This window comes from Phodopus roborovskii, unplaced genomic scaffold, assembly GCF_943737965.1.
Source record: "Phodopus roborovskii unplaced genomic scaffold, PHOROB, whole genome shotgun sequence".
NCBI classification, from domain to species: Eukaryota; Metazoa; Chordata; class Mammalia; order Rodentia; family Cricetidae; genus Phodopus; species Phodopus roborovskii.
The window spans coordinates 20,345,508-20,370,149 of record NW_026126571.1 but is presented as its reverse complement, the minus strand read 5'-3'; the positions used below and the strand labels follow the sequence as shown (position 1 = coordinate 20,370,149).

General features: G+C 40.6%; 1 protein-coding gene across 1 annotated transcript in view; it reads left to right on the top strand.

Annotated features, from left to right (window-relative positions):
• The window catches only part of Plekha8 (pleckstrin homology domain containing A8), a 45,628-nt gene that overhangs the window by 2,931 nt on the left and 18,055 nt on the right, over positions 1-24,642 (top strand). The window contains exons 2-7 of the mRNA XM_051202812.1: positions 17,380-17,496; positions 18,876-19,031; positions 20,254-20,378; positions 21,292-21,450; positions 22,342-22,382; positions 24,196-24,353. Coding sequence (XP_051058769.1) covers positions 17,380-17,496; positions 18,876-19,031; positions 20,254-20,378; positions 21,292-21,450; positions 22,342-22,382; positions 24,196-24,353 — 756 coding nt within the window. The remainder of the gene's footprint in view (positions 1-17,379; positions 17,497-18,875; positions 19,032-20,253; positions 20,379-21,291; positions 21,451-22,341; positions 22,383-24,195; positions 24,354-24,642) is intronic.

Here is a 24,642-nt window from a genome sequence, read left to right as displayed (position 1 = left end):
ATTACTGTGTTCTATGACTCCAATATGTGGTGTATGAAGCTTAATTTGAAAACTTTTTGCTTATAGTTTGCATATAGTTACTTTAAAAGATATATCCAGAGGTTTCTTCTGAAGTTTTCTCTCAAAAGATCTCATAACTTGTCCCTTTTATGTAGCTTGTATATTTCTGCTTGTGAAAAGCCTGATAAGAGATATTAGGTTTCTAACAGAGGGTGTGGAAATGAACACCTTTAATCCCAGGCGTCAGGAGGCAGACACAGGTGAATCTTTGTGAGTTCCAGGACAGCCATAGCTATATAGTGGAATGCTGCCTCAGACAAACAAACAAAAAGAAGGAGATGTCGAATCTGAGTGGAAAACTTTCACCCACTGAATCTATGGAGAATGTATTCATTTCTCTTTTGTAGTACTAGGGGTCAACCCAGGCCTTATGTTGCTGGGTACATGCTCTTACCACCTGTAACCCTGATGATGATTCCATTTGCCAACTGCTTGTTCATAGGCATTATGCTAGGAACAGGGGAAGCAGTGTTGAACAGCAGACAGCTCTCCTGGCCTGCTTGTGCCTACTGTGTAGCCAGTTCAAAGACCGGATTAGTTAGAAGCAGGTTCCAAATGTGTGTGATGGGCTTGGACAGCTAGGAGGTTGGTCTGGGCTGCTGGGGAAAACTGTAGTAAATAAGATCAGAAGGTAAGTCAGCCTAAGTAGGCATGTGGGCCAAGACAGCTTGCAGTAGAAGGCAATGCAGGAGAATTTGTGACACAGGAGTGAAGTGTGAGGGCTTCAAACAGGATAGGGACCAGGAGTCTGGAGAGATGAGGACACATCTGACTGGAGACAGCAGATATGCTAGGACATTTGGGAAGCCTTTGGCCATTGGCCCGTGTAAGCCGTGTGGTATGGTGTGTGTGGTGAGGTGTGTGTGGTGAGGTATAGTGTATATAGTGTGGTGTGTGTGGTGAGGTGTGGGTGTGGTGAGGTGTAGTGTGTATGGTGTGTGGTGTGGGTGGTGTGGGTGTTTATACATGCACAAGTGTGCATGTGTGTGAAATTTAAATGAGGTGCTGTGCTTGCAGCATACAGTTTTCCAGTTTCAGGTCTGGGGTCGTTGCTCTGTGGAAAAGCTTGCCTAAAGAAAAGATTCAAGTGTTTTGTTTTTGCCAGGCATCCTAGTGGCACATGCCTGTACTCCTAGCACTCAGGATGCTGAGAGCCTGGGGTGCATAGTAAGACCTTTTCTCTCTACATATGTCTACAGCACTTACTGTGTTTTGGCAGCAATGTGGTTATTTTATAGATATCTGTTACTGAAAGTTAGAAGCATACAAATTTCTAGCATGAGTGTAACTCAAAAAAACAGGAACAGAAGAGAAGGTCTCTTTCACTCAGTTACCAGTCTTAGTCAATGCTCCATGTGCTTCTTCAATGAAAAAATGAAAAGCGTTGGTCTTTGAAGTATAGAATATTAGACATTCTTGGATTTGTTGTTGAAATTTATTTTCAGAATTTAAAAATTAAATTTGGGATATTTATTGATATTTTTGTTTTTAAGACAGGGTTTCTGTATAGCCCTGGCTGTCCTGGGACTTGCTCTGTAGATCAGGTTGGCCTCAAATGCACCAGAAATCTGCCTGCCTCTGCCTCCTGAGTACTGGGATTAAAGACATGCTCCACCACCACCCAGCTAATTTGGGATATTTAATAGGAATCAATAATATATCTTGTTATATGCACGTTATACAGTTATACAACTGCTAGGCACTATTTTCTCACTGTTTATACCTTTTAAAACCTAAAATGTAGTCAGTGTCTTCCAAGCAGGGCTATTAGCTAAGGTCACTGAGAGCTGGACTTGGACAGCAGCTCCATCACTGCCTGTGCCAATCAACTTGGCCCCTTTTGAACTTCAGTGTCCTCCCCATAAAATGGATGGTTTATTAGTTTTATTCTAAGACTACTTAAAAATGCATCAGCACTTACAACGTGTTACCTGCTATTCTGAACATTTTGCATTTGAACCTTACACCAACCTTGAGAAGCCTTTATCATTTCCACTTTTGAGATGAAGGCATTGAATCACAGCATTGGATTATTGGGCTTAAGGTCACACAGTTAATAAGTGGCTCCAGATTCATCACTACATTACATAATGTTGCCAAAGATCCGTCCTGCTTGATCATTATATAATGGCCGCTGATTCATAATGTACCTATATTTGAAGCATGTTTGACCTAGAATGCAGGACTATTTGAGGGAGGAACTGGGGAGGAGTTGAGGAGTGAGGGAAGCTTTGTGTATGGAATCCTTGGAATACCACAGAAAGTTTCCAGCTGTGCTTTCTACTTTGCCAATCTTCCTGTCACTTAGCAGACAGGAGGGCTATTGCCTCAAGCTCTAACCAGTCGCAAGTTCCTTGAGCAGGTTAGGCACAAACATGTGGGGCTGCATTCCAGAAACAACAAAAGCTTACATCATGCTGGCCAGGTGGCTGCCAGTGAGGAGGCACTGTGCTACCTCTCCTGCACCTTTATGTGGAGAGGACATCTAGAGCACGGTAACCAGTGTAGGAGTCATGGTCTCACAGCTACTTGCTCACATTTTCTGTTGTTGTAATTGTAACATCCTTATTGAAATAATAATTCAGATGCCTTAAAATTCACCCATTTAAAATGAACAAATCAGCAGCTTGTGTGTGCACACACACAGTGCAGCCATTACTACTGTCGATTTTAGAGCATTTCACAGCTCTGCCTTCTCCTGTCCTTCCTTGGCAGTCTCCATTGCATTTGAATAGAGTTGCCTAGTCTAGCTATTTTCTATGTCATTTACTTTCCTTGTCATTGACAGAATACCTGCAGAAACAACTTACAGAAAGGACTTACTTGGGCTAACAGCTTAGGAAACACAGTATGTCATGCCTGGAGAGGTATGGCAGTGTGAGCAGCCCTAGTTGTGGCATCAAGAGCATGCTGCAGCTGGTGACATTGCCAGGCAGTAGAGAAGCAGAAAGCTTGGATCAAAAGTGCAGCTTGCCCATAATCCTCAAGCCTCACCTCTGCTAGCAAGGTCCCATCCAGAAGGTTCTACAACCTCTCAGAACAGTTTGAACAGCTGGATTCTGACTGTTTAAACAAACCACGTGATTAACCACGCAATTTTGGCACTTTTATTGTTGTTGTTTACCTGTGTCCTGGCATGTATTGATTTATTTCTTACTGCTAAATAATACTTCATTGAGTACTGTGTTTTGCATATCTGTTCTTCAATAAGTGGGCTTTGGGATTAGTGCATATAGGGCTATTATGAATAATACTGTAGTGAACATTTGTGTGTAAGACTTCTGTATGTGTATGTCTAGAAGTGGATTTGTTGAGTTGTACAAAAATTCTTTTTTAACAGTTGTTTTCGAGTCTTCACACAACATTACATTTTTGCTAGCAATTAAGGTCTGGTTTCTTTACATCCTAGCTGCTACTTCTTGTTTTATTTCATGTTATAGGTAACCCTACTGATTTGATTTATGCTACATGAATTGATTTATGCTTCCCTAACTATAGCTGTCGACCATCTTTTTATTTGTTTATAAACCATCTAGAAATGTTATTTACATCTTTGCTCACTTGCTAATTGGGTGTCTTTCTCCTTATGGAGTTGTAATAGTTCTTTAGTGTAGATGTCAGTTTCTTATCAGTTGTATGGATTTAAATACTTATTCTGTGGGTTGTCTTTTTCATTTTTTAAGGGTGTCATTGATAGCACAAATGTTTTAATTTTCAGATAATTATTTTATCAGATATTTTCTTTTGTATATGTCTGATAGCATAACCATTGACACCAAACTGTTGCCTAACCCCAGGCCATGAAGGTGCAGTTGTATCTTTTTCCTTATAGTTTTTGTTCTTTAGATCTCTGGTTCATTTTGAATTAGCTTTCATGTCTGATGTGAGTTGCAGTGCAACTCCTTTCACACGTAGATATCCAATGATTAACTTTTACACAGAGAATTTTGGATTCAGTAACAGTGTGTTGTTCAGTTCTTGCTACTATGGTGAAATCCATGTGATAATTAACCCTATAAAGAAAACGGCCTGTAATATTGGAGGTTCTGGTCTGTGATCTGTTGGTCCCGTTGTTTTGGGGCTGTGGTAGCACATCATCGTGCAGGTGTGTGGAAGAGCAGACACTTAACTTCAAGGCTAGGAAACAACAGCAAGGGGACTTGTCCAGTCCTACAGTCCTCTAAAGGGACATTTCTGTGTCCTGGAAATGCCCCACTAGACCACACCTCTGACAGTTTTCAGTTTCCCAGTAGTGCCTTTCCAGTATGGCTCTTTACTCCAGGCATACAACTGTCATAACAAAATAAGCCTAACAGTAAAGCTAGTAGATGTGTGGTAGTGATCTCCCCATCAGGAGTGCCACACACTCTCTCGTTTTGCTATGTGATATGTTTGAATATATTAGGAGTGATCTAGACTTAGATCTGTGAACTGAAGAAGACTGGGTGTCATTTTTCTCAGGTTTCATTCTTGATGTTTATTCCTTACCACTTCCAAAACCATCACTTTGGTTTTGTTTAGATTGAACAAAAGTCAGCCAAGTTCCATTAGAACCAAATTTAAGATAGATGAGAAAACAAGCTATGGTGGTCACTGCCTGGGTGTTTTCTTGGATCCTGGGTCAAACTTGTGGAGTATGTGGCGGCACCTGACAAGATCAAGAAATGCAAAATATAGGAGAATACTGCTACAGAGAGCTAAATGTTCCTGGTTTCCTGCCATATCACAGAAAACAATATTTGCTTGAAAATACACACCATTTCATTCAGCTATAATGTTCTAAGACAAGAAGCTGCCCTTATTTTTAAATATGAGAGAAATGATTTCACAAATCTTGTTTCAACACTATTATCCCCTTTTCATTTATGCATCTGAGAAACCCTTATTGAGCTTGAGTTTCTCATCCATCAGACCCTTTGAGAGCGCTAGAACCCCTTTTTGGAGCAGGACAGAGTCTTTGTGCTCAAGTGATTATAGTCTGACAAAGGACCCTTTCAATCTTGGAAACTCACTTCCACTTTCATGTGGCTGCCCAGGGCTGTGACTTCACATGTCTTAGAGGATCATATTTTATACAGCTGTCTCTAGAGGAGGTTAAGTGTCCCTTTCACTCTAGTGTTAGTATTTACTGAGATTTAACATCCTCTGATGGGCTAAACTGTTAGCATTTGGGGCTGTCTGGGTTGGGATTGCAGGTGACTTTTGTTCCTTCTTTCTTTTGGCCTATATTCACCTCTGAAGTAGAGATCAGCCCTACTGTGATGCCAATGTAAGCAGCCAGAGAATAGGAAGAAAAAAAATAGAGAGGAAATTATAAAATTAGGTAAAAGAGACAGGCCAGTTTTGTCAAGAAAAATGTTAAGAACCCCCTTTTAAGAACCTCTTTTTAGCAGTGATAAAGGAAAAGCTTCTTGAAAGAGGTAAGATGGAACTGTGGATAGTATTGGTGTGGACAGGGAAAGGAGCCAAAATTGTTTTCAATGGAGAAATCAGGACCAAAACAATATTCTTTTCTAGAAGAAAGAAATATTAGTGAGGTGTGAGGAGAGAGATTATTAAGTGGAGCTAGAAAGTGAAGTTTGTACTGTAGGTAGTCACTCAGAACTTCAAATAGGAAGAAAGGTAAAAACAGTCTTCAAGGAAGGCTGCCATGGCTGGACATGACAGGAGAGCTAGAGTGGAGGTGGGGAGAAGGGCAGACTTCTGGTGTCACTGGTGAGGAAGCCAGGGCTCACATGATAAATAACAGACACAGTTCAGCATTACCATCTGTCTGTGACCTTACACTGCATGTCCCAGTGTGGTATAATGGGATGTTGAAAACACATAAAAATGTCAAGAGTGGGGGGCTCAGTGACTGGACTGGCAAATGAGGCAGGATTGGATGATGATACCTGATCTCTTCAGAGAGACACCAAGTGACAGGGAAGATGATGTGCTCAGCTTGCAAGCAAACTTTGAAACTATTTAGTTTGCCTCTACTAAGTAATTGCAAAGAAAGATCAGAGCAACTGAGTGGTGTGCAACAATTACTCTTCCTGTATGTCCGAAGTCTCAACTTGTGCCAAAATATCCTCACTCTAGTCTAGTGGTATATGCAAAAAAGCATGTAGTACATGGTAAATACATATGCAGTCTGTTTGCTTATTGTATACAAGAGAGGTAACTTAGAGTAGACCCTACAGGAGGCTCCAGAGAGTTTTGAATAATTGTGATTATCCTAGCCCTCATTACTTGCATTCCCACTCTCTACAAGCCCCATCTCTTATTGAGGTCTGGGATCTTTACTCTAGACTCTAAGCCTGACGATTTTAACTGCTAAAAACACTCTCTGTGGATTAATTGATGTCAACTGAAAAGCCTATAATTTGACTAATCACAACTTACCTGTTATGATAAAGGGCATTTCTTCCTTCTCATCAGTTACTGACGGACCTGGCACAGGAGTCCAAGGCTTTGCTAGCCACTTCCTGTTTGGGGCTCTGCTAGAGTTATTGAGGTAGAGGTGGGCTCTGAAGAGATCTGGTATGAGTGCCAGGCTGGACTTACAAACCATTAAGGTTGTTGTGGAGGTCAGGGTTCTTGAGATCAGTAAATGCTTTGCTTCAATTTCAAATGATTCTTTCTTAATACATTTATACAATATATGTTCCACTGTTCTGCTGCTATGAAGGGACACTGTGACCAAGGAAACACTTATGAAACAAAGCATTTAATGGAGCTTGTGTACACTTTGGGAGAATTAGTCTGTTGTCATGGTGGAGGAGCATGGTGGGAGCATGGCAGCACACTAGAGCCGTAGCTGAAAACTGCATCCTAATTTGTAGGCAGCAGACAGAGACACTGGGCCTGGGGTGAGCTTTTTGAAGTCTACAACCCCATCTCTCCAGCACACTTCCTCCAACAAGGCAACACCTCCTAATCCTTCTCAAATAGTTCCATTCCCCGATGAGTAAGCATTCAAATATGTCAGCCTATAGGGACCATTCTTATTCGAACCATTCCAACATTATTTTATAACATGGATTAAAAACAAACTATAGTTTTGTGGTAAAAGTTAAATTTTGACCTACTACTTAAGAAAATTTGTCAATCCTTTAAGAATTTTTGTTTCAGTTTATTTTATTAACATTAGTTACTTGACCTTCCATGATCTGGGGAAAAGCTGTTTTTCTCTATGATGGTGAGATTTACACATTTTAAAAGCTTGCAGCAACTTCTGGGAAACATTCAAACTCACATGGTAGTTTTGTGGGAAAAACTAAAATTAAAGTTAGTAAATAGCTCAAGAGGTTAATTGAGGGGTTCAGGAGATTAGTTAAGAGGCATGGGAGGTTAGTTAAGGGGCTCAAGGGGTTAGCTAAGGAGCTCAAGAGGTTAGTTAAGGGGCTCAGGAGGTTAGTTGAGGGGCCCAGGAGTTAGTTGAGGGGCTCAAGAGGTTAGTTAAGGGGCTCAGGAGGTTAGTTGAGGGGCTCAGGTTAGTTGAGGGGCTTTGCTGCTTTTTGCTCCACCAGTCTTGCCCATTTATTGTAGTCACTGGCCTTCCCTTTTATTGATCAAAAAGTACACTTCCTTCACATTTTTCTAGTTTTAGCTTTATTTTCAGGAAAGGATTTAAATAATGCTCTTCTGTTTTTTCCCCACTAAATTTCTGTACAGCAGCATTTCTTGTGAATTTAAAAACTCACAGTAAATCAATGTTTTCTTTTTATGATTCTTCCCTGCTAATGACGAGTTTATAGACACTTGGTGTTATGACCAGTTTCCCACCAACCTGATCCCAGAGCCACGTCAGTCCCAAAGTAACACACAGAGACAGTGTATTAATTATGAAACTGTTGACTAGTTACTAGCATTTCTTATTAGATGACCCTGTCTTAAATATTAACTAATTTCTATCTATCTAAGTGTTTCCGTGTGGTCTTATCTTACTGGAGAAAGGGTCTGGACACCTTACTTCTCTCATTTCCTACATCTTGACTCCCCTCTACTACATCTCCCAGAATTTTCCTTGTCTCCTAGTCCTGCCTATTTTGTTTTTCTGTTGGCCAACAGGGCTGTATTCATGAACCAATAAGAGAAACATATTTACAGAATGACATCTCCCATCATCTCTTTTCTGTCTAAATAAAAAGAAAGGCTTTAGCTTAACATAGTAAAATATATAACAAAACAGTTACCAAATAAGAACTATAGTTAACAATATTTAGTCCACTAACATTATCAGGAATTAAAGAAAATATTCTATCATCTGTCCTGTGTAACTTATTGTTAATCATAACTAAGGAAAACTATAACCATAACTCTCTGTCTTCAACTCCATCAAAGACCACAGAAGGATAGTATATAAATTCTAGAAATGACAGAGACATCTTGCTACCTCAACAGTCATCCAAAGTTCTGTAAATTGGCACATCCATCTTCAGCCCATAGGCCATAGTGTGTCTGGCAGACTCCTCAGCAAAGCAGGAAACTTCAAACTGTCCACCTGTATTGGCAGTTTGTCATCTCCCATCAATTTGGTTCCCATTAACACCTCAATTGATTTTTAAGGTGCTCTGGTGAGTTGATAGACAGAATAACTGGGGTGCTCAAGCACCCAGATTTTAAAACTGTGGGTCGCAGCTTTGTAGGGAATCCTATAATTGAATGTGAGGGGGTTGCAACCAAAGTAAAAGGGTTTTTACACAGTCCAAGAATCAGTTCAAAATCAAATGCACTCACCTGTGTTGCATGTCAGACCTTCATCACAGATTTGGTTCTGAACTTACATGTGCACTTATTCTAGGTGTTGCCATGCCACATATTGTCTACAAATGCTGCCTGAAACGTCTCTGCCTAGATTTAACACTAGTGTGCACCAGGAACTAGAGTGCTTTTGCTAGACATATCAAATATTCTGCTCTTTAAGAATATAGTGGATAGCCGCTAAGGGATGCAAAATCATGCTCCTCTGGGGACATGGCTGCTACTAGGTTGCCTAAGCCTCAGTGAATGGCCCCACACCCATGCCCATGTGAGAAGCACTATTTGGACTCTGAGGTTATCAATAACAACCAAACATGGAAGACATGAAGTTTGGAGAGAAACGTGGGAGCACTAAGGGTAATTGGAGGGAAAGGTGGTTGATATGATCAAAATACACAATATGAATTCATGAACTTTCAAATTCAAAGAATAAATAAAAACATTAAAAATACATAGTGACTTGATTCTTCTCCTACTGTCATTCCTCAGCCTGTATGTGTCAAATTAGTATTATTTTTGGATTGTTTTATATTGAAATATATTTTTTATATTGTATGGGCGTAAGTGCCTGGTGCCTGGGGAGATCAGAAGTGGGTGTCAGATTTCCTGGAAATGAAGTTACAGATGATTGTAAGCTTCTATGTGGGTGCTGAGAATTGAACCCAGTTCCTTTGGAAGAACAGTCAATGCTCTTAACTACTGAGCCATTTCTCTAGCCCCAGATTTTCAAAATTCCTATTTGAGTTCCTAACTTGAGTTTCATAAAATCCAGTCAATGCATTTCGGCTTGATAGTAGAATGGCATTTTCAGCAGTCTCTAAAAATGGGTCTGAAACACTTCTGCCATTTTGTACTATGTGTTTACCCAAAATGGCATTCTCTGAATTGACTGTTATAAAAGCAAAATAAGTTGAGTACATAGTGGGGTATGCCTTTGACTCCAGTACTCAGGAGGCAGAGGCAGGTGGTATCTGTGAGTTTCAGGCTGTCCAGATCTACATAGCTAGTTATAGCTAGTTCTAGGTAGTTAGAGTTACATGGTAAGACCCTATCTCAAAAACAAACAAACAAACAAACAAAAATAAGTAATTAACTCCGAAAATGTTGAGGATGCTTTGTCCTGTAGTTTCATATATTTAGCCAAGATCACATTTATAGAAAAAGAATCCAGTATATATCTCTTCTTACTATGTAAATTTACTTCTCACCTTTAATGGTAGGATTATATGTATACTAAAACACTTGCTTTAAAATGGACTTCTTAATGACTTATTATCAGTAAATGCTAAAGTCACATTTAAAAAGAGATCATAAGTGGAAGTATAAGAACCCTTGCCTTAGCATAAAGCAGCTATTTCACCTGGTGGCATTCTGCCGTCACTTGTTTAAGAGAATCATTATTGGGCCAAGAAGAAGGAGCCACCTTTAAACCCTTTAAACCCACTCCCATGGTTAATGTGGAAAAGAAAGCAAAATGCAACAGCTGTTCAAATGCCCATGAATACTTACCACAGTCGGCCACATACTGGGCCATAGCACTCAACCTTACCAAGTGGCATCAAAAGAATGTCATGTGCCCTTAATGGAAATTACTCTGTATCAATAACCAAAAGGATGTAGAGATCCCCAAATGTTATACTTTAACGTAACATAAACCAGATCAAAAAAGGAAGTCTTCAATTAAATTGGAAAATACTTTCGAAGTCAAAATGAAAAACACTTCAAGTAGCAGGCCAGATGTAATGGTTTAAAATGAGAATGATCTGGATTAGGAGGTATGGCTTTTGTTGGAGGAGCCTTGAGATTTTAAAAGCCCATGTCTCTTTCTCCCTCTGCCTGAATGCCTGTAGATCAGCTGCATGCCTACTAGCTACCATGTTTCCTGCCATGATGATGATAGACTAATCTTCTGAAACTAAGCATGCCTCCGATTAAATGCTTTTTAAAAATGAGTTCCCTTGCTTGTGGTGTCTCCTCAGAGCAACAGAACAGTGAGTGACAGGGCAGTGACTAAGACACCAGGGAGACTTGACCATAAAGAGCCCAAGAAAATCTTGGAAGGGACAGTGTTTGTCCCTTGACTGTTATGCTATTAGAGGCCTGTTCATTTGTTGAAACTTGAAATTGTTTCCCAAAGCATAAATTTTACTTGATAGACATATTCAAGTATTTCAGGTGCTTGTTTAATGAGCCATCCCCTTCCTCAGAGTGGTCCTCAGAGTGGTCCAGATGAGCTGCTTGTCATGTAGTACAGTGTACTTGTCTCCACTTGTTACATGGACATGGCTCATGTGTTTTTTCTTTAGTTTGATCCTTTAAAGAAGTAAGAACATTTTTGTTTAGAAATTTGGAGTTTAAAGTGTTAGAATGTTATAAAGAAAATTTAATACCCAATTAACACGAGTACTATAAGTTTACATCCAAATATAAGTACATATTTCAAAGAAAATTATGGTCGTGTGTGAGTGTGTGTGTGTGTGTATTTCAATATTAATTGAGTTGAAAAGCTTTTTGATTAATAATAAGGTGGATTATTTAGCCAGATATGGTGGCATGTGTAGTTCCGGATACTCTGGAAGGCAAGGCAGAAGGATTCATTGAACTTGGGGATTTTGAGGTAGCCTGATCAGTACAGCAAACCCCTGTCTTCCAGAAGGAGTGAAGAATGAATTCTTCAAATGGTTGTCTGATGATTAAGTGTAGAAAACATCTGCTGTGTGAGGAAGGGACAGCAGACTGTAGTTTGGGCGTGGTGGTATATAGGACTTTAACACTTTATTGTTTAGTTTAGTTTTGTTTTGTTTTGCTTTGTTTTGTTTATTTTTGAGACAGAGTCTTACTGTTTAGCCCTAGCTGTCCAGGAACGCATGATGTAGACCAGGATGGTCTTGAACTGACACCTGCTACCCAAATTCTGAGATTAAAGGCCTGCATCACCACACACAGCAACTTTAACAAAATTTTAATGCTATTGTTTCTCTGAGTAATTTATTTGAAGTTACAGTAAATTGTTCTTGAATTTCGTTTTCAAATTGTTCATTGCTTCTATACAGAAAGAAGTTCAGTTGATGTTTGTACATTGAATATTGCTGAACTGGCTTATTCAAGCATATTTCTAAGTAGACTAGATTTGTTTTTTCCTGTCTCAAAAGGATAGCATTTATTCCATTTTCTCATTCATTATCCTGTCTAAAACCTCCTGTGCACTGTTCAGTAGAAATGGAGAGAGCAGGAACCCTATGTTAGGGGAAAAAGCTCTCCATCTCTCACTGTTGGGTGTGTTGACTGTGGGAAAGCCCTTTATAGTCTTAGTTTTGGTTTTGCTTGTCTTTTTATTTTTTAATCAAGAAAGAACTTTAGATTTTTGTCAAGTGCTTTTTGTATGTTTGGTGAGTTGATTCTTTAGAACTCTTGTTTGAAGTAAGTTCCTATTTAGCAAGCTTGCAAAACACAACAAATAATAACAGCAACAACCAGGACATTGATTACTTTACCTCACTTATCTGGAAATCCAAGCCTGACTTCCCTCAGACATGACATGCTCTGATTGAACAGCATCCAGATTTCCCCTCTTCTCTCTCTGCCCCTCAAATCTTTTACCTCCATTCCCCGCTTATGTAGCAGTCATGCTTAGGTACCTTGTGATAGCAAAATAGCTGCCACAAATCCTTAGGGTCAAGGAAAAAAGGGACTCTCTCCAGTAATTTCTGTCTTTCTCTGATCCTAGAGGAAGATCCCAGAATGCTCACTGGCTCAAAGGGCCAGTTGCTCTTTCTGGAACTCACTGAGGATGGAGTATGTGAAACTCCAGTGATACCTGTATTGCATATATATATACCTATCCTGAAACTGGGCAGCTCCAGCCAAATTACATGAAGTGTGGAGAAAGGAGTCTATAGCAATGGAAATGTGCAGAGTGGATGCTGAATTTCCACAAAATAAATGTCACATATACTTTCCAAAGTGATATAATCCAGGATTATACAAAGCATAAATTTGCATTTACATACTGTTTTCCCCCTGAATGTCACCATCTCTGGTGAAACAGGGTATAAGCTAAAACTCTAGAGTTTCTTGGCTCATCCTTTCATGTATATAGTTTGAAACAGGTTTCCTCCTTAATAGAGGTTAGCAAAAAGGGGCTTGGGTTGGACAGGAAGATAAGTCAGTTAGTTGGCAGGCTAAGGAGGACAGAATGAATGGTACAGACCTGTAGTTTCTACCAGTTCTTTTATTACCTTGAGTCTTTTATCATCTCTCATTTCCAGGCTATCTGAAGAATATCTTGAAACATGAAGTAAATCAATAACCACCTCACCATCCATGCATCTTTTCTTGTACAGTCCATTGTTGCTGGGCTGTAGCCAAGTTTCTCAGCATTGGGCATTAAAAAGAACAGTGTGTCCAACACAACCGGACTTTTCATCACAACATTTAATCTAATCTAACAGGAATGGAGTTTCTTAATGTGTCTTTTGAGACTTCAAGAATCTTGAGCTTCTAAGGAAGCTCCTTTGTCATAGTTTCTGAAGTTCCAAGTTAAAGAATAAAATGGTGGCATACTGAAATTCCCTTGAATAATTATACCTCCCCCAGGTAAGCACAACTTACAGCAAGGAAGGAGTTGCTTCAGTCATTAGTGCAGTGAGGGGTTCCTGCAGGTGTCCGAGAATGAAAGCCTGGTGCAGACTGACTTTGTCAGCCTGAATCAGACTTCAGGGAGTCTAATGCCAGGAGGTTCATTGTCAGCATGTTTAAAATTCAGTACAATTCGGGGAAAGGTTTACATGCAACAGTCAGTCCAATTCCAGGTTCACAATGAAGCTTAAGGTGTGACTACGTGGAGACTCCTTTACAAAGTACCATGTGACCATGAGGGTGGCCAAAGGGCCTAGCATCTAGTGTGGTCTCTGACCAATAGCATAGAGATGAGCCTGCCATAAAGTACATGTGACATTTCCCCCGAGAATGGACAGTGATCTAGAGAGGGAAGAGTCTGGGATAATCATTCTGGGGAACTAGGGTGACATCTGTCCCTTTAGATAGGGAAAAGGTCACCAGGTCCTTAGCAACCTCCACTCTCAGCTAGCTTTCTGGGTGGAATGTGGGTATTTGATTTGTATCTCCTCCATTGAGGAGACATGCCTGTGTGATTAACATTCCTGGTTCTCAGTGCTTCTCTGTGAGACCAAAGGCTTCTGTGCCCCCAACAGCACAGGTCACCAGCCACCCTCAAAGCTCACTGCAGCTGGGCTGTGCAGACAGTGGAGGACTTTCAGCATTTTAGGGTTCCTGTAAGAGAAAGCTAGCTTTGTACATTCCTTTTTAATTTCAAGATTTTTATTATTATTAGAGAATCTGGAATCACATTGTGATTAGTGTTTGTCTTTGTTTAGTTGGCAGGCTTTTGAAAATGCTGTGCTATGTTAAAAAATGGTCTTGAAATTGATGTAGTGGTTTATAGTGTCAGGGATATGGGATGCTCCTCAAAGGCCCATGTGGGATTCAGCTTTGGTCCTCAGCTCATACTGTTGGCAGGAGGCAGCAACTCTGTGAGGAGCCAGAAAAAGGAAGTGGGTTACTGAGGGCATACTCTGAAAAAGTTGGATGCTGGTTTCTTTCCTGCTTCCTAGCTTCCATGAGGTGAGCATCTTATGTCGCTAAGCTCTTGGCCACTACCATCACGTACCACTTCACCACAGTCCAAAGGCAGTGGAGTCCCAATGACCATGACTTAAAACATCTGGTAAAATACTGAGCCAAAATCTTTCCTCCTTGCAAATTGATTTATCTTAGGATTCATGTCATAGTAATGGAAAGTTGAGGTACTCAGAGCCTCAGACATTTGAGGAAACACTCTATAGAGTATTTTTTAGGTAAGATTAGCCCTTGAATTGGTAGATCAAGTAAATAGAATGCTCCTCCAGTCATATTTATAGGGACTACCTGCTTAAAGACTAGAATAAAACAAAAAAGCTGAGTAAGAAGGGACTTCACTGCCTAGCTAGAATGAATGGGGTAGGACATTGGCCTTCATTGAAACCAACTCCATGGGCCCCAGCTTGCTGACTGCAGATCTTAGGATGAGCTGTTTCTTTATAGTAATTTACTTTGTATGTCAGTATGTGACCCTATTGCTTCTTTTTCTTGGAGACTGCTAAAGCAAGCAAGCCAATCCTAAACTTGATGAAATAGTTATCAGGTATGTCTCCAATGCTTTATATATATGTGTGTGGATTATTCTGGGGCAGGGAGCATCCACACAAGTCAGGGTGGCAGGAGTTGAGCCATGAGTGAAAAGACTGTTCTGTATGGAGATGGCTTTCTACCAGCAGGGAGCTAAGGCTTGGGAGTTTTTGTGCCCACAAGGACAATAGAGAAAGACATAATTTTCTCCTTGGTTCTCTTGTATACAGACTATGTCTTAGGATAGGTTTCTTAATCAATAAATTGAACAGATTGACTTGGGTGATTTCAAAGACTTCTTCCATTTTCAGCTTCTGGGAAACTGTTTGCTTCAATAAGGGTGAACTGTCCTAAATAGTGTGTAAATAATTAGATTCTTTGCGAAGGTGTTGTAATGCGTCAGTGGTGTCTGACACCAGGATGATAGCATTGTACTCTGATGAGTGACAGGCTGCTAGGTGGTGTTGATGGTGGTCATCAAGTTTGTGTGTCCATAGAACTTGAAGTTGAGATTACAAAGTATTCTCCTCCAATATAAACATATTTATGAATTTATTTCAATACAGTTGCTAGAATTGTGGGCTGGGCCCATACGACCATAGGGCTTCTTACAGTCAATAAAGGGTCTTCCTCTCTACACAGAAGCTTTCTATACAGAGAGTGTGACAAGAGGAGTAGCTGCAATTTTTTAAAAAATATATTTATCTTTGGTGAGAAAAAATCATATTTCAGTTCAGGTATTATTGAAGAGTAGATGTTGAGAATTAGTGTTCATCTAGTTTTATTGAAGGAAATGCGAGACATGTTTCTTGATAGGCTTGTGTCTTGTGGTTCCTAGAAGAGCAGGCACTAGTGAATAGGAAGAACATTTCCCAACTCCTTCCCTGGGCATTGCTTGGGCATTGGACCCTCGAATAGTTATATTAGCCACCTTGTGAGTGCTGGAAACCAAACTATGATCCTCTACAAGAACAACAAGTGCTCCTTACCCTCTAGCCCCTACCAACATGGTTTATACAATCCCCCAAAACCCACTGAATAGATATCTGTGTCTGCTTAATCTACTTGGAGCTCTGCTCAAAGTCCCCACAACCTTCTTTCTGGATGCCTCTGCCCCAGCAGAATCACATGAAGGAAAGATAATGTGGCACTACAAAGAGGAGAAAACTATGCCTAACTGAAAATGCATACTCTGTGTGTGCGTGCATGGGTAAAGTAGCAATAGTCAGTGAGGGCATTTTATGAGGAATGAGAAGCTTGATTCGTAGCAGATCAGTTTGGTTTGTTTGGAATTACAGAGCATGTGAGAAGACTAGCTAAGATGCCAGCTTCTACTGTATATATCTTGTCCCCATACCCAGATGTTGATGTGATTAGAGCTAAATCTTGAGGGTTTAAAGATTGCTGTGCTTTGGTTGGCTAATACTAAATGGTCAGAGAAAACTGTCCCAAGAGCTATGCTTCTAGGTAGGCTCATCAGTCTGAATACTGCATAGCCTTTGCTGAGATGTCATCGTAATCTTTGCTGCACAATTTCTAAGTTCCTGATAATTCTTAGACAAAATCACAGATTACTTGAGCTGTTTAAAGGGGGGGCTGAAAATAACAATATGGGTAAGTCCTATTACATATCACCATCACTTTTTTTTTTTTTTTTTTTTTTTTTTTTTGAGACAGGGTATCTCTGTGTAGCCCTGGCTGTCCTGGAACTCCCTTTGTAGTCCTTGTTGACCTGGAACTCAAAGAGAACTGCTTTCCCCTGCCTCCCAAATGCTACAACTGCCCAGCTTTACCATCACTTCTCTACCCTTGATCCTTCCCAACTTCTGTATCTCATGTGACTAAAGTATATGCCTGTAGGACTGTGTATATGGATTTTTCTGTCCCGCCTAGTCCCTGAAGCTGTTTAGTTCCAAATAAACACACAGAGGCTTATATTAACTATAAACAGTTTGGCCCATGGCTCAGGCTTCTTATTGTCTAGCTCTCTTAATTAATTAACCCATTTCTATTCATCTACATATCTTCACATGGTCTTGGCTTACTGTAGAATGTCTGGGCATCCTGTCTTTCCAGGAGCTACATGATGTCTCCTTGACTCTGCCTACTACCTTTCTCTGTCCCTGTTTGGATTTCCCACCTGGCCAAATCCTGCCTGTCCATTGGCCAAAACAGCTTTATTCATCAACCAATAAGAGAAACATATATTCACAGCATACAGACGGATATCCCCCATCAGGACTGTTTCTAATTTTATAAGAATAGGATCAAATGGACAAGTTTTTTCTAACCTGCTTCTTTGTACCCTACATTATTGGGTCCTATTTTTATGCCTGGGCTGACAGTTTACACACCAGTAATTGTGATGACTTTTCCCATTTTTAGGTTGGCAGCCTCGATGGTTCCTTCTTTGTGGGGGAATACTATCCTATTACGATTCTCCTGAAGATGCCTGGAAGGGTTGTAAAGGGAGCATCCAGATGGCAGTCTGTGAGATTCAAGGTGAGTGACAAGCAACTTGCACATTTTATTTTTCTTTGTACCTTCTTAAAAGAATAAAAAGGCCCCTACATGACTTCCTCTGCTGTTCCTGCAGTACACACTGGGGTATGAGGTACAGTGTTCTTGCAATAGAGCCTTGGGAAGAAATCTAAACTGCAGCCAACTTTGTCAGGCTGGGTTAAGGGTCAGAATAATGAGAGCATTGTCTTCACACTCAGAGAGTACCCATTCCTTACCTGCTTACCTGGGACCAGAGATTGTTTGCAAGGCTTTGGTGATTTTACTGTAACATCAAATGGTTTTGTGCTTAAATCAGGATCAGAATACATACCCATCTGCCCATTCCCACCTCCCAGTCAAAAGAAGCAAATGCCTACAGGACCAACAAATAGCCTTTACTTCTTAGATTTAGAATCTTGGACAATGAGATGTGTGGCTGAGAAGAAAATGATTCAGTGGGAATTTGGTGAAGATGAAGGAGAATGTGTTCTGCTAGTTTCTTCTCTGGAAGGGTTCTAAGACCTTTGATCTGTCTGCTCAAGGGAAGTAGAAAGGTGGAATGTGTTCTAATTGTTTCCCAGTAACTCCATGAAGATAAAGATTGTACCCTTGCTCGTTAGCAGGCATATTAGTCTGTTTTCTGTTGCCGTAATAAAATACTCCATATTTAGCTACTGCCACTAGAATGTGAAAGTTTAAGATAGAAGAGTGCTACAACGGGTAAGGGCACACTGGGTAGGTCACACTATGCTAGATGGCATCATGATGATACACAGGAAGCCAGAGAAACCAGGGAGGAGCCTTTGTTATGTATAATGACACCCCTGGAGTACTAATCAGAACCCGATGAGAACTGTGTAATTACCTCCCAAGTGCTAGGATTAAAGGTGTATGCCACTACCCCCTGCAAGGTTTCCCTTCTTTATCAGCAAAGCTGTTTAGGAAGATAAATGGACAGAACTTAGTGTCATTAGAAGAGTTGGTGAGGTCTGGCCCCTCTCTCTGAAGAAGCTTTCAGGAGGCTGGAGAGATGGCTCAGTGGTTAAAGGCACTTTCTGCCCAATCATAGGGACTGGCATTTTGATCCCACCCAGGTAATAAACACAATCCTGTAACCCCAGATCTGAGGAGGACAGAGAAAGGAGGGTCTCTGGGGTTTGCTGGCTTCTACCTAACTATGAGAACACTCACTCAGGGAGAGTCTCTGCCTTAAAGGAACAGTTGGAAAGTGATAGAGGAGACTAGCTGGCCTCTTCTGGCCTTGCCATACACACAGAGGTATACAATCCCCCACACACACACACGTGCACATATAAGCACACAGATTAAATAAATAAATAAATCTTATCTAGTCTGACCCTCTCCTTCCTTGCTCCTAGTTCATTCTGTGGATAACACTCGCATGGATCTGATCATCCCTGGGGAACAGTATTTCTACTTAAAAGCCAGAAGTGTGGCAGAGAGACAGAGATGGCTGGTGGCCCTGGGGTCTGCTAAGGCCTGCCTGACAGATAGTAGGACCCAGAAAGAAAAAGGCAAGTACTGATGGTCCTCTTGTCTGAGAACTTGGGAATTACCCAGAGGCATCTCTGGGTTCCCTCACCCAGCATTTTGTATTATTGAAATGCTGTTTCTAAGCAGATCTTGCACCAGGGTCCCTACCTAGTTCAAATTCTGCTTCCTTAGCATGCTAGAAAACATGAAGAGTTTGGAGCCAGACACACCTGTCTTGAATGATGTATCAGTACTTCACAGCTGCCATAGGTCACTTAATTTTTCTGAGCTTCATTCACCTGATCTTTGGAAAGGTGATGATTTCTGTGTTGGAAGGATGGCTGTGAGGTCTTGTGATAACATGAAATGGTATCACAAAATTTGGTGAAGAATGGGTGAGCCTGAGAAGTCTGGGGTCAGGGTGTTCTCGGCAGTATACACCTGCTTTCCACTCTCCCCTGCTGAGGGTGGATACTTAATTTCCACATTGCTGCTGCTTAATGCTGGTTAATATCACTTGGTCTGAGCACAATGGCGGGCCTTCCTAGAGAGACTGGTTGTGCTGGCTGAGAGTGTTGTCAAGGCTTGCTTCCTGGCCCCTGGTTGCTACTGTCAGAGCTCCACAAACCTGTGTGTACACTCGAAGAGATTGGCTGTGCTGAGGGAAGCTTGCATGTGACAGATGGAGAAGTCCCTGACTCTTAAGGAGATCCAATAAAATGGCCTCTTTGTTGGTTGTTATGCTGCTAAATCAGGAACAAATTATCAAATCTGGTGGCTAAACTCAAAACAGGTGATAAGAAACAACAGTGGCAGCATTTGCTTCTGATCCCTCCCACCAAGATGGCAGCAGAGCCTTGCTGGTAACAGTTAGGGGCATTGACCCTGATAGGCACATGTAGAGCCAGTCCTCAGACAGAATGCTGTTGCTCAGCTCAGACAGATCACTGATTCCATATTACAGAGGCGGACTGAGACCAGAGCGCTGAGCTCTGACTCTGCTCCCAGTTCTCAGGAGAAGGGCTCCCCAGACTCTTCTCTTTGTGAACCTGTGATTGTTCAGTACTTTGTCTCAGGAAATACCTGGGACACACCCTCTTTCTACTATTGTTCTTCCCATACCTTTACCTATCTCATGTAAAACACATACATAACCCTGATTTGAGGCATTAGATACTTCCTTCACTTCTGTGCAGCTACTAACTAGGAAATGGCTCTTTCTTCTGGTTACTACTTTACCTTTTCTCGTTGTTGTTAACTTAGAATTTGCAGAAAACACTGAAAACTTGAAAACCAAAATGTCGGAACTAAGGCTGTACTGTGATCTCCTTGTTCAGCAAGTAGATAAAACGAAGGAAGTGGCCACATCTGGTGGTGCTGCCTCTGAGGTAAAGTACTGTTTCAGTGACGTTACTGACATGACACAGAACAGTAATGTCAGATTGCCTGTGAGCATTTATTCTCTGATGATTCCCGACTCTCTTGGAAAGTGGCAGAATTGCACACAGAAATGCATGCATTGCAGTGCTTGGAAGCACACAATTTCTCATCTTTGAAGAATTTTAGGATTAATCCATAAAAGTCCCATAATTTGGGAGATTTTTACCTTTAGTGCTAAGAAAAACAAGAATGACCTTACTGAAGTGCGCTTTCCCCCATTTGTACAGCTTTCTAAGTAGCTCGCCTCACCTGTCTAACTTTACTATTTCTTTACATGTGCCTCCTAAGAAGTCAGCATGGTGTCTGTCAGTGCTATATGTCTGTCACCCTTGGTGAGACTGACAGGACTGTATCTGTCACAGTATATGTGCCCCATGCTTTCAGAAGTGGAGGCATGGCTTTGATCCACCATCACCAGCAAGGATTGTGGGTTGGTTGGTTTGTTTGTCTGGAAATAGGATCTCACTATTCAGCCTAGGCTAGTTTTGAACTCCAAACCTTCCAACTGAAGCTTTCTGAGTGCTGGGATTGTAGACATGTGCCACCATTTGTTAATAAAGTTGCCATTTAGTCGTCTCAAAGCATCAGAAAAAGATCTGCTAGGCTATGTGTGAAAAGTCTTGCCATCACATATGTCTGCTAAATTAGTATGTCTAGAGTTGCTGAAAGTTAGAACTATGATATCAGATAACTTGGGTTGGTTCATTTCTGTTGTTTATCACTGATGCGCATATTTAGCCAGCAACATCCTAATTGGTTACATTACTATTGTTTTGTGAATATAAACCTCTCAAGAGACAGCACAATTGAGGTTTTCATCTTGTAGCAAGACAAAAGACTCTTCTTCTGGTTGTTATGTAGGAGGGAATTGATGTGGGAACTCTGCTGAAATCAACCTGCAACACTTTCCTGAAGACCTTGGAGGAATGCATGCAGATTGCAAATGCAGCCTTCACCTCTGAGCTGCTTTACCATACACCCCCAGGATCCCCTCAGCTAGCGGTGCTTAAGTCCAGCAAGGTAAAAACCCACCCAGCTCAATTTCTCTCCCCAAGAATTGTGGAACATTAAAAGTTTAAGGACACATCCTTTCATGACTAATACTGTTTGTAAGCAGCTTTATTTACACTTTTGTATCTGCCCTATGTCCCCTATGTCTAGTTGGTTGTTTTTAGCTGTTGACTCCCCATACAGTTCTCTACTGTAACCTTTTCTCTATAACTCCAAGGAGTCTTCCCTAGAATACTGTTATCCTTACTAGTCATGGTCAGCCTGGCCCTTCCATTAGCCAACAGTAATGAAGTATAAATTGGATTTTATTTAAACCTTGCAATCATTCATTCATGGACTATAAGCTAAGGCTAAAACTTTGTGGCCCTTTCCTGTATCACCTGCCCCCCCCAACAGTGCCTAACTTGAATGTGCTGTTGCTTATGCCATATTCCACTGCAGGGAATATTCTCTCGGCTTCTCTCCCAGCTTAGCCCTTCCTCATCTTCCCTTTGTCTTCCCTCAGGCCCTACATTGAACTAAGAGGACTTCCTCTCATTCACTCCCCTATTTCCCTAACTTCTGTTGAAGTTGGCTTAAGAGCAGGAATGTCCGTAATGCTTACCATCATGCCTCCAGTATTGGATATAATGTTTCACCATAATTTACTATCTATTAATGCTGAATAAGGCTAACAAATTACAACGAAAGCTAGTCGTTAGGAATTTGGCTATGATAATGAGATCTTTTAAAACTTCAGCTTTCTTTCCTATTTGGATGCACTTCATGACCTTAAATTCTTTCCTTGAGTAGGACAATATGTATTACAGCTATATTGACCACTTTCCTATGTGTTGATAGTCTAAATAACACTGTTGCAATTTAACACATGAACTTTCATTTCTTTGCTTTTTTTTCAAGATGAAACATCCTATCATACCAATTCATAATTCATTGGAAAGGTATAGTAATTCTTCTTTTTCTTCCTTCTTAAAGTTAGAAATCTATACACTGTGTTCCTTACTTTTAAAGAGCAGTGGTGTAGTATGGTGATTTTTGAGATGGTACTAGAAACAAACCACCTATCTTCCCTCTGTGTGAAGCTAGACTACAAATGGGTTTGGCAGAATTGGGAAGATGTGGCCATTTCCCTAGGAAATCAAGTCTTGTCATCACAAATGTCTACTAAAGTCTGTCTAGAGTTGCTGAAAGTTAGAACTTGTGTTGTAGAGGAACTCAATGTTGGCTGCAGTGTTTTTTTTTTTCCCAGAAAAAAAACTAGTGCTGCTTCTCTATTTTATTTAGAAATGAGAATCTTAATTAAATTGAAGATAACTTGCTAGCAAAACCTAAACTAGTACTGGTACGCTAAATGATTCTTTGATTTTAAAAAAAATGTATCCATGGGTGCAAGTTTGTGTAGCTCAATGGTGTGATGCTTACCTAGCATAGATGTGGCCTTGAGCCTGATCTGCAGTACCACCAAGAAAGGAAAGGCTCCTTTACACAGTTGTCAGGGTCTTTACTGACATGGTGCACATTATCCTTTTAAATTATTAATAGTTCATCCCTTTGTGCTGTTGATATATGGTGGGTATGTGTGTGTGTGCACGTGTGTGTGTATTGATTCCTTATTACAAAGGTTGTCCTCAATTTGGTCAATGATAATTTTTTCCTTTTCAGATATTTTTACTAGAAACATTTTTGTAGATTTCTATTTCTTTTGAGACGTTGGCTCTATTTGTGACCACAGTTTGAATTGTGGATTTGTGCATGAATTTGAAATATTTCTTTTTCTTTTGCTAGAATCATTATGGAGCTTGGATGCTGGCCTATTAACTGCTTTATTTGACTGGGTATAAGATCCCTTTCACAGAATCAGCTGGTTCTTTAAGTGTTAAACAGCTTTTTCTGCTGCCCCCTGTGTACTCAGTCCCTCAGATGCACTGTGATCCTCCTGCTGACAGGAGAGCTCCCTGCTGGCCACAGCTAGTCTTCATAAGCAAGTAGTTTAAGTAGCCAGAGTGATGAGGAAAAGCCTCCTGGGGAGAAGTTGATGAAAGTCAACTAAGTGTTAAATGTGGCACCAGAGAAAGCGTATTGCACACTAAAGAGCTGCCCTGAGCATTTCCTGATGCTGGTGGAAGGCAAGGAGATTGAGTCATGTGGTACAGCAAAAGCCATTAAGGCTCCTTTATTCCTTTTTAAAATAGGGTCTTAATCTATAGCCCAGGTTAGCCTAAAATGATGTCTCCAGGACATGTAGTATAGGAAACAACATTAAGGCTCCTTGTTTGTTTATTTATTTTTAAAGAGGAGCTTAATCTATAGCCCATGTTAGCCTAAGATGATGTCACCAGGACACATGGTTTAGGAAGCGATATTAATGCTTCTTTATTATTTTTTTTTTAAAAAAAAAATAAGGTCTTAATCTGTAGCCCAGGTTAGTTTAAGATGATGTCATCAGGACATTAAGGCTTGCTTATTTATTTTTATAGAAGGCCTTACTTTATAGCCCAGGTTAGCCTAAGATGATGGCAATCCTTTTGTCTCAGCCTCCTAAGTGTGAGGATTAGAAGCATAAACCACCACATCCAGCTTTAGTGGTTTTGTTTCTTTACTTGCCTTGGTATCTGCAGGAGACTGAGAGGTTTGGCTTAATTTAAGAAATCTGTTTTTAATCAGTGTTTGGTGATTGTGGATCTTCCCATCTCTTAGAGTAGTATCTGGGCAACCTGTGGCAAATCACGTTTTCTCTTAAACCATTCGTTTTAGGCAGATGGAGTTGAACAGTTGTGAAAATGGATCTTTAAATATGGAAGTAAATGGTGATGAAGAAATCCTAATGAAAACCAAGAGTTCCTTGTATTTGAAATCCACAGAGGTAGATTGCAGTATGTCAAGTGAGGAAAACACAGATGTTAATGGGACAGGTAATGTCAAAAGAAAGTTTGGTGTGTTGTATTAAATGATAGTCTGAGTGAGGATCTTCCTAACACTCAGGAGGGCACAGATACAGATTAGCCTCCAAGCGCTGTGCTACTGATCCAAGAGAGCTCACTACATAGTGCAATGTACAGCATTCTGTTGCCTCATTCAACCCAATGTTTAGAGAAAATCCAGAGTTCTTGGTGCTGATGTTCATGGCTAAGTTTAGGTGAGTGTAAGTGGTTCCCTAACTCTCTCACAATATCTAAGTCTTTTGAACCCAGACTGTAATGT